Source organism: Oncorhynchus keta, chromosome 13, assembly GCF_023373465.1.
Source record: "Oncorhynchus keta strain PuntledgeMale-10-30-2019 chromosome 13, Oket_V2, whole genome shotgun sequence".
In the NCBI taxonomy this organism is placed as follows: domain Eukaryota; kingdom Metazoa; phylum Chordata; class Actinopteri; order Salmoniformes; family Salmonidae; genus Oncorhynchus; species Oncorhynchus keta.
The window spans coordinates 32,549,264-32,565,010 of record NC_068433.1 but is presented as its reverse complement, the minus strand read 5'-3'; the positions used below and the strand labels follow the sequence as shown (position 1 = coordinate 32,565,010).

Here is a 15,747-nt window from a genome sequence, read left to right as displayed (position 1 = left end):
CCCTTCCAATTTTGCAGATCTGAAATAATCAGATAGGTGCTATCAGTTTGGTAATATCTGCAACCATTCCAATGGTTTTACTGGAGCCCACTTCTTTGGAATCTGTAAAATACACCAAATGGGAAGGAGGCAAGGGGTTGTTTTGGGGCACATTTTGTCCAAGGCTTTGCAAAATGTTGGGGTGGCAAGTAGCCTAGTGATTAGAGTGTTGAGCCAGTAACCAAAAGGTTGCTGGATTGAATCCCAGCGCTGACAAGGTAAAAGTCTCTCATTCTGCCCCTGATCAAGGCAGTTAAACCCAGTGTTCCTAGGCAGTCATTGTAAATAAAAAACACACCTTCGTGCCAAATCAAAACAGTGGTCAATCAACAATATTGTCCAATGAAAGGGGTAGCATCAACGAACGCCTATCACTGTACCTATAATCATTGGCCAGTCAGCTGTCAATCATCTCGAACACCTCTCTTTAACTAAAGAAAATATGTGCGATGTCTCATTGGTCCACCGTATTGACGTAAAACACGAATGACACAAAACAATTGTCTCGTTTGCCTGTCAGTTCCTGTCAATCTCGCTGAACTTCCAATGAGAAGCCCCGTCTGGCTCATTATTCCGCCTACTTATCTATGACGCACCAGTCACGTGTTGTTTGTGCTCCGCTCTGTAGAGATATGTAGAGAGGGAGAAGGGGGCAGATTGCTAGCCAGCTAGCTTGGATTCTAACGATTATAGAAACGTGGATATGTTGCACAGGGGCGGCTTTATTTCATAAAACCCCATATTGGATACCTATTTTTCGCGAAGAGGCCTGGGCCGGTCGTTTTTAACTTAACAATCTGACATTTTTGCTTTGATTGTAGCTAACCATCGCGCGGTGTAGCCACCACAATACAGCAGCGCCAGCCGGAGTCCGTCTCTTAAACAAGAATGGGGTCTAGGTCCACAGCACTGCTTAGGTAAAGTGACCTTTGGTTGTGTTCTATAAATGGCCAATTTGATGAATTACCAAGAAAACAAAGCCGCTATGTTGTTGGTGGAGACGCAACAGAGGGGCATCGGGACGACACCAGCGGCTACGGCAGCCAACGGCTACACCTCAATTGGGGAACCCCCTTCCCCCTTATTGAATATCTGCGGTGGCAGTGGAGCTCGTTTTCATCAGCACATGCCGCCCTCCAACCACCACAGCCACCATCACTATCCCCAGAGCTCGCTGTCCAAAGAACAACGCCCGCTGTTGCACCACTATCCGACGGGGACACAGCAACAGCAGCATACTCTCTCTGGTGAAAACATCACAGGGTCCCCGGTAAGGAAAGCCTCGTTGTCGTCTTTGAACCTGGTACATGAGGACCCCTCTGCTAGCCACCACGCACTCGCTGCATCGGTGAACGCGGCGTCGGCTGCAATTCAATTGGCTGCGAATGCTAACGTTAGCGTCGCTACCTCAGGGGTCATGGACGACATTCGGAAGTGTGGCTACCTACGGAAACAGAAGCATGGACACAAGAGGTTTTTCGTTCTGAGGGTGGCGAGCCACCTAGGCCTCAGCCGGCTGGAGTACTATGACAGCGATAAAAAATTCCGCAGTAGCCTGCGGTCTTCAGCAGCAGCCCCGAAACGGGTGATCTATCTGTATCAGTGCTTCACAGTCAACAAAAGAGCGGATTCCAAGAACAAACACCTCATAGCCCTCTACACTAAGGATGAGTACTTTGCCATTGTGGCTGAAAACGAGCAGGAGCAAGAGGACTGGTATGTAGCCCTGAGTGAACTAATGAGTGAGGGGAAAAAGGGGCATCTAGACTCTGACGAGTTGGATGATGGCTATGGTACAGTCACACCAGGTACGGTTTTCAAAGAGGTGTGGCAGGTGAATGTGAAACCCAAAGGTCTGGGTCAGACCAAGAACCTCACAGGTGTGTATCGTTTATGCCTCTCTTCTAAAACTATCCATCTGGTCAAACTAAACTCTGAGACACCGTATGTCAACCTCCAGTTAATGAACATCAGACGATGTGGACACTCAGAAAGCTTCTTCTTCATCGAGGTGGGTCGGTCATCCTCCATAGGACCAGGGGAGATATGGATGCAGGTAGATGACTCTGTCGTGGCTCAGAACATGCACGAGACCATCTTAGAGACCATGAAGGCTCTGAAGGCCTTCGTAGAGATCCGCCCTAGGAGTAAAAGCCAATCATCGGGCTCCAACCCCATGGCGTTCATCACCACCCGCCGTCACCTAGGCAACCTGCCGCCGAGCCAGACTGGTCTCCAGCGCCGCTCCCGGACCGAGTCGGCGGTCGGTACGCCACCATCGAGTAAGAGCTCCGGTGCCAGTGGCTACCGCTTCAGGACGTCAAGTGAAGGCGAAGGGACGATGAACCGGCCATTCCGGTCTGTTACCGGCAGCCTGATCCACCTGAACACCGCCCGGATACACCTAGGGCGCCAGGAGGGTGGGGGAGGGGCAGGGAACACCGGGGGAGGAGGGCGCTACGCCAGGGCGCTACCGGGCTCCAACTGCCACACCCGCTCCGCCTCGCTCCCAGTCTCCCACTTCTCCTCCACCACCTCCCCCGTTAGTGTGTCCAGCAGCAGCGGTCACGGCTCAGTCTCTGACACCCTCACCCGGCCCTCCAGCTCGTCCATATGCGGCTCCCCCTCTGACGGAGGCTTCAACTCCTCAGACGAGTACGGCTCAAGCCCCGGAGACTTTCGCTACTTCCGAGTCCGTAGCAACACACCCGATTCGCTGGGCAACACCCCACCAATCAGAGAAGAGAACTGCCTGAGTGACTACATGGCCATGGGCTGGCACCGTGAGGTGTTTGGAGCGGGCGGCGTGAGTAGCTCTGGCGGTGCCGAGGCCCCCCACCGGGACGAGAGCACGTCGACGGACGAAGACCGGTCTCTGAGGCGACGGACACACTCTTTCACGCGGCCCGGGAGTCAGGGTGGAGTTGCCGGCGGTAGCAGCTGCGTGGCTGTGTACCAGAAAATGACCCAGACCACCTTCTCACAGGACGAGTTGGTGTCTGTGGAAGAGGCTCTGTCTCTGGGCCGCACCGGCAGCAGCAACCAACCTTCCTCCACATCGTCCTCCCTCCGCTCCGACTACAGCTCCTGCTCCGAGCACAGCCAGGGCAGACCCCCTCTTTCCTCCTACCCCTCCTCCTCGGCCAAGGAGGACAGTGGCTATATGCCCATGTTGTGTGGGGTGGCAGCCTCACCCCGCGACACCCCGGATTACATGCCTATGCAACCTAGCTCCCACTCTCATCCCCATCACCACTCTCTCTCACACCCTCCCCAGCCCTCCCACTCCCCCCAGGCCTCTAGCCCAGCCCTGGCCCCACGCTCGGCCCACCAGCTCCAACCCCACCAGCCTACAGACCCCCAGGGCTACATGATGATGCTACCAGGGGGACCGAGCTCCTCTTCTCCAGTCCAGGCCTCCCCAAGTCCCCACAGCAGTAGCAGTAACATGGGTCTGGGTGTCGCTAGTTCTGGTAGTATAGTGGAGCGGCCTGAGACTGGAGAGTACATGGACATGTCGTACAGCAGTGGAAGAGGAGGGAACGCGACAGGAGGACGGAAGCTCTCCAACGAGGGAGGATACTACACACTGAGCAACCCTGAAGGTATCCCTAAATCATACAGTCCCTACTTCTCCCTGCCTCGCTCCTACAAGGCCCCCGTCGCCAGAGATGGTGAACAGAGAAAATGGGAGCATGAGGAATACGTGCCTATGAGCTCCCCAGCTAAACCCATCTACTCCCAGGTCACTGGTGTTACGACAAAGGGTTTCAGTAGTGGGGGGTCAGACACCCCTCACGCTCACCACCCCCCGCCCTACGGTGCCCACCACCAAGTAGCTCGAGGTGACCGGCGAACGACTGCGGTTCGACCCAACCGCCTCCCCTTGGGCCGCCACAGCTTCCATGGGTCGCTTAGTGTTAGTGAGCCAGCAGCTGCCGAGGGACCCTCCAGCCCCGGCGAGTACATCAACATCGAGTTTGGGGATCCCTACGGACCCCCCACATCCTGCCCTCTCTCTGACCAGTACGTCTCGCCCTCGATGGGCTCCGCCGAGCAGTGTCACTCCCCTCCCCAGAACCAGGACTATATGAGTGTAGAGGTTGGAGGTGGGCGTGATGATGGTTGCCGCCTGACTAAGAACCAGTCCCCCAGACCCTCTCTGGTGGCCCCATGGAACCCACCCAGCTACATTCGACCACCGACCGCCAATTCCTCCCTGAGTGGAGCTCCTGGCTCTTCTGGAGCTCACTGGCGGACGGGAACAGATGACTACACAGATATGACCTTTAACCTTAGCAAGGATGAGAGGTCGCGGGGTCACAGAGTAGCCCCACAGCTATGCTGCAGCACCTGTGTGTGATGGAGGGCCGGTACCCCCCTACCTTACTCCCCCACACCATCAGCCCTCCCTCATCCTTCAGCCCCCAGCCTGAGCCCCCCAAAGTGGTACGTGCTGACCCCCAGGGGCGACGCAGACACAGCTCTGAAACCTTCTCCTCCACCCCCGGAGGAGGCAGAACCACAAGCTCCAGCACCGGCACCAATCCCCCCTCGGGCTCAGCCAACCCCTCGGCCATCAACGGAGCTCTCCTGGCCGAGGGCTCCAAGTGGGCCAGCTCTGGCTCCTTTGACAGCGTGTGGATGTGTGTGGAAGGGATAGGGGTAGATTTGGCCGGTTTTCCTGCCCAGCCAGGGCCCTCTGATCTGGGCATGGACTCAGCCTCCTCTGGGGGCCCTCCTGGAGGACATATGTGCAGAAATGTGTCTGTGGGATATCAGAACGGCCTCAACTACATTGCCCTGGAGCTGAGAGAGGACCAGGAATCTAACACACTCCCCATACCGCAGCAGCAGGGGGGAACCGGGCTGACCCCCAATGCCCCCTCAGCTGGTAATGTGACTGTGCCGGTAGTGGAGAACAACGGCGCCTATGCCAGTATAGACTTCACCAAGTCAGACGGGATGACTGCCACGTTCACGGGTGAGTGACGAAGAGCGTGTTTTTGTGGGGGATGAGGTGGGGTTTGAATGTATGGGGGGGATCTATATTAGCCTAATGCTCATAAGTGTTTGTGTGTGTGTGTGTGTGTGTGTGTGTGTGTGTAGCCCTCCAGTTGTGTCTGTTGGCATGCAGGGAGGCATGCTTGCCCTGCAATGTAAAAGGTGATAATGAGGAGAGGGATTCTCCCCTACTGTACTCTACTAGTGATTGGGGGGTAATCGATAGTTGCATATTGGGAAATAATTTGATATATCGTCTCGTTTTGACTATCGCAATGTTATTTTTTTCACTAGTTGGCTGTACCTGCACCAACACTCCAGTATCTTTACTTAATAGCTTGTTCTCCATCTTCCTTTTGAAATAGAGAGCCTATTTTGTTTTCAGCACTCTTGTTTATTTCCATGACTGATCAAAACACATTTTCTCATGCTCTTTTCCAACTGCAGCAGACATATAATGAGCAATATGTTTGCAACATAGAATCACAGTATTGAACCGCAGTAGATATAGAATCGTGAGAATGGCAATGCATATTGTGTCGGCACCAAAGCATCGTAATAATATCGTATTGCGAGGTCCCTGGCAATTCCCAGCCCTATACTCTGCCCATACTTTAAAAAAAAAATGTTTTTAATAAATCCGCAGCATTCCTGTATAATGCTGTAGGTGCATCAGTCATGAGTTCAAATGTAATGCCTTGGATGATTTTAAGGTTGCTTCGTAAATTCACTCTAGAGTGTCAGAGGGTGCTCGGAGCGTTTTATAAAGTCAAAGGTTGTCAATTGTCCCTTCCTAAATTCAGTGTTTCACTCTGAGCGTTCAGAATGCACACTAGACGCTCTGCAGACCTGCAAACCTGCACACATTTTGAGTACCATGCACGCAATTTGAGTTCAAAGTACGCTGGCATGTAAAATATGCTAAAATAAACTTATAGTTGGCACATTGGTTTTTGACTCAACCGTCTGAAGTTGGGGCTAGGAGAAAAAATGAAGCGCAATCAATTTTACAACTGGTGTAGAGCTTAACTGGCATACATAGGCGGTGTGTGAATTTGGAGAAGATCATTTTCACCATAAAAATGCACATTAATAACGCATTACATGCATAATTGCATTTACGGTCACTTTTGAGAATGTTTTCCTGCTAATTGATTGCATTTTTAAATATTTGTGCCTATTGACATGTGTGAATTGCTGCACTTATAATGTGAATAAATAGCCTAATAGTTTATCAACATTTTTTATTTTTTATTAGTGGTTGTATTAATTTGGGATCTATCGCATCCCACAACTGTCTCAGAATTCTATCCCCCATTGTAATTCTCACACAGAAGTACAAGTTGACCAATAGAATAAGTTAACTTTTGTACTATGAAGGATAGTGGATTAACATGTTAATTTGTTACCCGCTCAACACAGAATAGTCATACGTGCGCACTCCCTGAAATTGTTTGGAGAAAATATATTTTATTCATCTATGTCCAATTGTATTCTTCATACTGTAAAATAATGCCATGGAATTCTAAGCAAATCGTGTCTGCTAAATTAACTGCTGCTAAATTAACACAGCCAATATGGCATAGCCAGATCCGGGCCTAACATAAGGACAACCTGGAGTATGCTATTCTGTTCTTCTGAAATAGACTAAATATTTTTTATGTTTCTTTAGACCTGTCTAAAATGAATAATGGATTTATTGTGATGGTGTTGGCAATATTATACGGATTTATTAGACTTTTTTTAAATGTAGATGTTCCAAAGGTCTGAGTCAGTTGAGACTGGCAGTTATTTGCTTGACCGTCACCAGCTGACAACATTTTGTTGCCCTAGGTGTACCGTATTTTAATATATACCGGTATTGATGCACGGACCGGTTTGGGTTTTTACTTTACCTTCTATAACAGTATTTAAATGTTTGGTTTTCTAAATGTGATATGCCTTGCATGAAGTCAATTGTTATAGTTTACTCTGCTACTTGAGTCCTCTCTCAATTCAATTCAAGGGCTTTATTGGCATGGGAAACGTGTTAACATTGCCAAAGCAAGTGAGGTAGATAATATATAAAGTGAAATAAACCAATAAAAATAAAATCTCTCTCTCTTTGCCACTTTCCACAGACCTAGCCCCGCCCCCTGTCACTCGAGGAGCACATTTGTTGTTGCTCGACCACGAGACACTTGCATTCAGTCTGCGTGGTTAATGCAGCACAAGCAACAATGTTGATGACTGCGATGCTGTTTCCACTTTGCTTCTTAATATAAATCCACAAGCGTTCTAGAATTACACTATTAGTTTGTGTTTCTTACATCTGCAAACAGCTAGTTTGCCTTAGCAAGTTGTGGCTAAGTTGTGTTAACCACTAATGTTAATCGCTAGCTAGCTAATAAAAGTACTGAGTCAGTGCGAAGGTAGCTAGCTATACAGCCTGATACAAGTGATGGCTTGGCCTAAATCAGCATGTTTTTACAACCTTCTAAATCAGAGGAATATGTTGAAGCATGACTGTTAGCTACATGAAGTAACTAAGATAATATTTAATGTAGCCAAAGATTATAGGGTGCCCTAGGAAATGATGACAAACTCTTTGATTCCTAACCTGTCACAATAACTCCTCCCTGGCATTTTCATTCGTTGCCATGTCAAACAACACTGTATTCAATGTGCCCCCTATTATCTTCTAACTATTGATTTGATTAATCATTATTTTCTTGTGATTCCAACGATTCACGTAAGTGTTTTGATGCAAATCGCAATTGCAACACTTGGTTAAAAAGAAGACTCTTTCTCTCTCCCCCCCATATCTTACAGCCCTATGTGGCAGTGTGAAAATGATCTCAAACGAGTGCAGGAAATGCAGATTTTTGTGTGGGCCATGAAACATGAACAATGGATAATATACCGGTTGAAGTCTGTCCTTTTGGTCTGTTGAGTTTAAATTTGCGATTTTTGGATACAACTGCCGTGTCTTTGAGACGCAGAGTATGTGAACTGATGATCTCTGCATGTGTGGTTCCCACCGTGAAGCATGGAGGTGTGATGATGGTGCTTTGCTGGTGACGCTGTCTGTGATTTATAATTCAAGGCGCACTTAACCTGCATAGCTACCACAGCGATATCCCATCTGTTTTTATTTTTCCTTTATTTAACTAGGCAAGTCAGTTCAGAACATTTATTTACAATGACGGCCTAGGAACAGTGGGTTAACTGCCTGGTTCAGGGGCAGAACGACAGATTTTTACCTTGTCAGCTCAGGGATTCGATCTAGCAACCCTTCGCTTACTGGCCCAATGCTCTAGCCACTAGGCTACCTGCCACCCCTTGCGCCTAGTGCCACTATCATTTGTTTTTCAACATATAAGGACTTCCAGGCTGTGTAAGAGCTATTTGACCAAGAAGGAGAGTGATGGAGTGCTGCATCACCTGGCCTCCACAATCACCCAACCTCAACCCAATTGAGATGGTTTGGGATGTGAAGAAAAAGCAGCCAACAAGTGCTCAGCATTTGTGGGAACACCTTCAAGGCGGCAGGTAGCCTAGTGGGTTAGAGCGTTGGGCCAGTAACCGAAATGTTGCTAGATCAAGTCCCCAAGCTGACAATCTGCCGTTCTGCCCCTGAACAAGGCAGATAACCTACTGTTCCTAGGCTGTAAATAAGAATTTGTTCTTGCCTAGTTAAATAAAAGACTTGGAAAAGCATTCCAGGTGAAGATTGTTGTAAGAATGCCAAGAGTATGCAAAGCTGTTATCATGGCAAAGGGTGACTACTTTGAAGAACTAAACTTATTTTTTTTGATTACTACATGATTCCATGTTATTTCATATTTTTGATGTCTTCATTTTTTTTATTCTACAATATAGTAAAAATAAAAACCTTTGAGTAGGTGTCAACATTTGACTGGTACTGTATGTGTTGCCACTCTAGGGGTCACGCACTTCTTATAAGCACATTTTACCATTTTATAATTGTAAAACTTAAAATACCATCCGAAATTGGAAAAATACTGGGATATACAGTATTTTGGCCACATCGCCTTAACCCAGTAATCCCCAAATAAAGTTAAGACAGTTTACATTTTCACTAGACTATTGACATAAAGACACCTAATAATCAATACCCTAGAAAAAATGTGAGGGTGTTATTGAGACGACCAACTCAATTTCATCTAGGTTTCAACACAAGACTTCTGTGTTATCTGCATTGTTTGACATCATTTAAGACTGTTTCAGGAAATGGCATTCAAAAATGCAAAATGCTCCAACTTCCTGAGGGGGAAGTTGACTGACCCAACCTTAGGCCTACATCATCACCGCCTAGTCAGAAAATCCTAGGGAGATCCCTGATTGTACATTTTAAATATTTCTAGTTGGCTAAGGAAGAGCAGCCAATCCCCAAGTACTCGTAACTGTCTATTGCTTCAGCAGGAATGGTAGTCTGTCTTCAAACAAGATAATTATTAGGCTAAAAAAGGTGCATTTGCTTATGATTAGAGCAGTGTGGGTGTCACACGTGCCACTGTAGTGGCTGGGTGTGCCACCGCCACGCTGAAGTGGTACTCGTAACAATTCAGGTCTGACTCTGGCTGAGGAGTAGGGTTGATCTGAACGTTCTGACCGCACAACGGTGGTCAAGCACCCAAGCCAACTGGCTGAAGTTGGCTAGCTTACTAGCTAGCTATTTCCAGACACAAATGAGAGAACACCTCTCTGAACATATGACTCGCCCTGGTAGAGCTGCTAGTGTTTTCATGTTACCAAGAGGGTTAGTGATGAACTGTTAATGGCAACAATTGAATTGTTTATTTTTGTCTGTCTACTTACACCTGGCATTCCTCAATTATTCTGATGTTTTATGATTTCTTCTTGGAAATGTACTTAATCTAACTGCACTGTCCAATTTACAGTAGCTATTAGTGAACGAATGCTATGCTATTGTTTGAGAGTGCACAGTTATGATCTTGAAAATGTATCAATAAACCAATTCTGCACATTTGGGCAGTCTTGATACATTTTGAACAGTAATGCAATGGTTCATTGGATCAGTCAAACGGTGCAAATTGCTGCCATCTAGTGGCCAAAATCTAAATTGCGCCTAGACTCCGTAGTCATAAAATGGCCTTACTTGTGCATTTCAAAGACGATGTACCAACATTTTATTTTAGAAATAATGCATATCCTTGCTTCAGGTCCTGAGCTACAGGCAGTTAGATTTGGGTATGTCATTTTAGGGAGTGGGGGGGGGAACGATCCTTAAGAGGTTTTAACTTTAGGACAGCTAAACCCTTGTCTTGTGATGAATGGATACTTTTGTAACCACGAACTGTCCCTTGCCATACCCCCGTCGGCAGAGACTGACTCGGCCATCCTCTCTTTGGTCTGGAGTCTCCCCAACCTCAACCTTTTCCTGGCTGCTATTTCCTCCACCATCACTACAAGCACTTGTTTGCTGAAGCTGTTATTATGCTTTCCTTGGTTATCCATTTTTGATATAGCTAGTCTGATGGCTATAATGTGTGAAAAAGAACATTTGTTTTTGTGTATAAATGGTTTGCGAGCCACCAAAAAAATATATATATTCTCGAGACAAAGCAGATACTTCAAACGTATTACATTTATTTCTCAACACTTTATTATAGTGGGCCAAATCCTACCATCCCTGTCACAGGCTTAATTATGGTTTCAAGCACGTCACTAATGTCAATTAGGAGATATTTACAAAGTTTTTAGGAAAGGTATTTAAGAAGTTCCTAAGAACATTTTGAGGAATTGCACTTAAAAACTATCTTGTGAACTTGTATTTTTTTCCCCTTAAACTTCTTACGTTTTTTCGTAAGTAGTGTTTTGTGAATCCGGCCCCAGGACCAAATTTGTTTCTACAACATATCCTATGAGCAATCTAATGAAAAAAACAAATCCTAGTCAATGAGCAATTTCATCCGGGGTGTTTGGTGCTTGATAGTTTGACTCAATGGGTTCATACAACCACAGGCTGACTCGTATGTTAACTGTTGAGCTGGGGCTGAAATGGACAGAGATATATAAGTTTGTTGACCCTGAGCCTGGCCAGTGTGCCAAGCCAAAGTGGGTCAAACAGTACCAAGGTAATCTGGAGAAACCTTGACCTGCAGGTGTGTGTGTGTTCACGTGTGGTGAGTGTGTGTTGCATTGACCCCTTTCTGCACCCCTTAGCGATGTCATGCTCCCATAGGAGAATCAATACTGTTTGTGGGTATGCGTGTTTTTGGTTTTCCATAGGGAAAAAACACCTTTCTGACGAAGGGTGTGTTCACTGAAGTGTTTCCGCTGTTGTGTGCCTGAGTCATGCGGATGGTCTTTGATGTGCTCTAATTGGCCCAGCGTGTCTCAGCAGCCCGGCAAGAGGCACAGGAAACGCATCATCACACAGGAATGCACTTCCTGTGGCCTGCCCTGAGCAGCCAGGCACACCTGAGTCTCTTTCAGTACCCTTTCCATTTCTTCCTCCATGAGAAAATGTTTGGAGATGGAGTGAGACAAGGAAGTTAGTGGGCTACTAGGTCCTGTTCATTAGGGCATGCCGAAGTGAAACCTTTTGAAATGGGAACATGGGCAGAATGTAGGCTACTATTCAAAGTTGTCTGATAACAGCGCAGACTTTCCTTCTCGTTTTGCTATGTGTGGCATACTGAACACGACCCTGGCTTCAGAGTGAGAGTATATGGAGGGTTTGTGTGTGTGTGTGGAGCATGGTTGAAAGAGCGTACAGTGTTGTGCTTGCTGCTGCCCTTGCCTATCCCTGTGACATCCATAGGTAGGCTCCAGAGTGTGAAAGTGTGAGTGTAGCTTACTGGTTGTCTGGAGCATGGAGTTATTTGGAGCTTGGTTATGGTCCTGTTGAGTACAGAGTAGCGAGCGTTTTAGCTAGCTAGCTACTGTTTTAGCTTAGAGAGGTTAGAGGACGTTAGCTAGCTGCTGCCCATTCCTATCCCACATCCATAAGTCCCCTTCAGAGTGTGACTGAGTATACTGGTAGTATGGGGCTGAGTTCAGTTTCGTACAGCGGTGTATCAGCTAGCTGCTGTTGAGTGTTCACTTGCTGCCTTTTCCAATACCACCTCCATCTATATTTACTGCTTTATTTTCAGATTGACAATTATTTATGAGCCGGGCCTAGCAGTAAGCATGTATATGGCACCCTATTCCCTATGTAGTGCACTACAGAATGTACACTGGCCCTAAAGCAGGACACTACCCAGGCACAGGCAACTGGATCCCTGTGTGTGTATGTGTGTCGAAGAACCTAAACTTGCTCTCAAACACTCTGACGTAAATACATACAGATGTAAATGTAATCACAAGATGTTCGGTCAAATCAATGTTTTAGTAGGCTATATATCGGTCTCATTAATTGCAGGTTGATGTTTATTGGGATGAGCACATTAATTGCCCTATCGCTGTATAATAAGTTGCTCTGTAGTAAGTTGCTATGAATGACGATTTAAGTCTGGGTCGTTCCATCTCAAAAAGCACGATTTGATTTCAACACATTGTGTAACCACAGCATTCAAACGAGGCTGCAATAAAAACGAAAGGGAATGGTAGTGATTGTGTAGCATTAAAATGCGGGGTGTTAGCTATGTTTCTATTCAAGAGTTGCTTGACATGGTAATGGACTAATAGTGTTTGAGAAGATGAAAAACCGGACCCCTCTGACACTGTACATTACATCGTGTGTGTACTTACTACCGTTCAAAAGTTTGGTCACTTAGAAATGTCCATGTTTTTGAAAGAAAAGCACTTTTATTTTTTTCAATTAACATCAAATTGATCCGAAATACAGTGTAGACATTGTTAATGTTGTAAATTAATATTGTAGCTGGAAACTGCTGACGCACAAAAAATGTGTTTTTCTTTCAAAAACAAGGACCCCAAACTATTGAAAGCTAGTGTATGTCCAGTGGAAACATCACAAAATGCATTTCTTTCCCTTGTGCAAAAACAGCTGCCTGTCCTGCACCCAGGGCCTGGGCAACTCTGGGCACAGAATAGGCTAGTTGATACAATGTTGCAAGTTTGTTAGACAGTTACTGAATGGCTCTAGTTGATTGTATCAAATTAATGTTAAACTTCACTGGTGAACTCAAGACTTATAGAAAGAGAGGCGAACAGGCTCGGTAGAGATTAATTTGTTTCCAAGAACCAGAATTCATAAGTATATTTTCTGTTTGACGGTTTTATGTAGGCCATTTTTACTTAGTTGGCAATGGAAGTTCTAGGCCAACGGCTGCATTGGCCATCTCTGAGTTCCGTGCGCTAACTGAGGTAGGCTTGTCACGATACCAAGATGTTACAAGTGATACCAGGCCAAGTATCACGTTACCGAGTAGTATCACGATACCACGGTGACCTAGAATACGGTTCGCCTCGTCCCCCAGACGCTTTTTCATGCTTGCTAAACGTTCCCCAAAAACCTGTCACTGAAATTCGCATTTCTACTTAATACAACAGATTTGATTTTAACTTCACACTGTTTAGTGTGTATATAATACTGCATGAAATGGCTCATATTGGCTAAGGCCTACCTGTGATTTGGCTGGAGGAATGGGGGAAAAGAATGTAGTGCTTTTGGAAAGTATTCAGACCCCTTCCATTTTTCGTGACGTTACAGCCTTATTCTAAAATGGATTAAATAAAAAAAATATCCTCAGCAATCTACACACAATATCCCATAATGACAAAACATTTTTGCGAATGTATTAAAAAAAAAAAAAAATACCTTATTTACATAAGTATTCAGACCCTTTGCTATGAGACTCGAAATTGAGCTCAGGTGTGCCAAGCTTGTGGCATAATACCCACGAAGACTCAAGGCTATAATCGCTGCCAAAGGTGCTTCAACAAAGTACCGAGTAAAGGGTCTGAATAAATTAAACTCAAGACCAGGATTTCCGTTAACTGCAAATTGCCAGCTTTTGCCCCCCAAAAAAAACTACGGTAGGCATGCAATCGGCACATCACCCACCACTTTACAATGTGAGCTGGAGGCCGTATGCATTTTGAGAACATAATTAATTGTTTGAAACCTCAATATTTTACTGCATATGAGTCATGTCTTGCCTTGCTTGAAAATCCGACAATAGGGAGGTGGAGGCAATTATTTCAGGAAGACTTCATCAGCAGCTTTTGAATTTCAAGTTTGGGGAAGTATACAAATTATCATACAATTTCTACCGATCTGCGTGTCAATTATAATGTTCATATGTGCATTTTTCTGGTCGTTTCATTTCAATAATAGTTTGTTGCCAGCTCAATGCCAGAGTGAAAACGTGACAGGCATGCTTGCAGTTTAACAGCGAAGAAAACAACTCTAGCCTAAACGGTTAGACAAAATATGACCCATATTACCGGAAATGCCTTTTTTCTTTATCGGGTTTCGCACACATTTTATATAATTTCACAAACCATGTCACGGGCCATTTTAAACTAATCCCGGGTCACTAGTTATTGGTTTCATAACAAATAATGTTGTTCAGTCATGTTGCCTCGCTAGCTAACAACCTGGTAGCTTGACAGTAAGTTTAGGCAAATGTGATTGGCATAGGAAGGAATAGGGTCTGCTATTCATGAGACATGCTTCTGGAGGTAGGATTCAATGTAATCCTAAACTACACAATGACATGCAGCTCCTTATGTAGGTATATCACAAGAGGTTGGTGGCACCTTAATTGGGGAGGATGGGTTTGTGGTAATGGCTGGAGCAGAATGAGTGGATTGGTAATGAAACACACGTTCTTCTATGTGTTTGATGCCATTCCATTTGCGCCGTTCCAGCCATTCCAGCCTGTCCTACCTGCAGCAGCCTCCGCTGACGTACAGTGCATCCAGAAAGTATTCAGACACCTTGACTTTGTCCACATTTAGTTAATTTACAGATTTAATCTTAAATGGATTAAATGTTGTTGTTTTTTTTACCACCCTCAATCTACACAAATACCATAATGACAAAGCAAAAGCAGTTTATTTTTGCAAACTGAAATATCACATGTACGTAAGTATTCAGACCCTTAAATCAGTACTTTTTTGTTGAAGAACCTTTTGGCATCGATTACAGCGTCGAGTCTTGGGTATGCCGCTACAAGTTTGGCACAGCTGTATTTGGGTAGTTTCTCCCCTTTGCAGATCCTCTAAAGCTCTGTTAGGTTAAATGAGGAGTGTCACTGCACAGCTATTTGTCAGGTCACTCCAGAGATGTTTGATCGGGTTAGTCTGAGCACTGGCTGGGCCACTCAAGGACATTCAGAGACTTGTCCCGAAGCCACTCCTGTGTTGTCTGTGTGGCTGTGTGGTAAGTGTTGTTGTCCTGTTGGAAGGTGAAAATAGCTCTGCAACCCACACTGACCTCAGACGAAGGCATGCGGCCTGCTAATTATCTATAGGCTATGTTTCAACTTGTCAATTTCAAATTACACCGACAAAAATATAAACGGAACATGTGAAGTTTTGGTCCCATGTTTGTTGAGCTGAAATAAAAGATCCCAGAAATGTTATGCACAAAAAGCTAATTTCTCTTAAGATTTTGTACACACATTTTTGTACATCCCTGTTTGTGAGTATTTTTGCTTTAAGATAATCCATCCACTTGACAGGTGTGGCATATCAAGACAACGATTAAACAGCATGCTTATTACACAGGTGCACCTTGTGCTGGGGACAATAAAAGGCCAC

At 45.6% G+C, this 15,747-nt stretch overlaps 1 protein-coding gene across 1 annotated transcript; it reads left to right on the top strand.

Moving 5' to 3' along the window:
* The first annotated feature begins 608 nt into the window (after positions 1-608).
* LOC118392214 (insulin receptor substrate 2-B-like) lies at positions 609-4,537 on the top strand. Its single transcript, XM_052460010.1, has one exon. The coding sequence runs from the start codon at positions 986-988 to the stop codon at positions 4,400-4,402; it is 3,417 nt and encodes a 1,138-aa protein (XP_052315970.1). The 5' UTR covers positions 609-985; the 3' UTR covers positions 4,403-4,537.
* Positions 4,538-15,747: the final 11,210 nt, after the last annotated feature.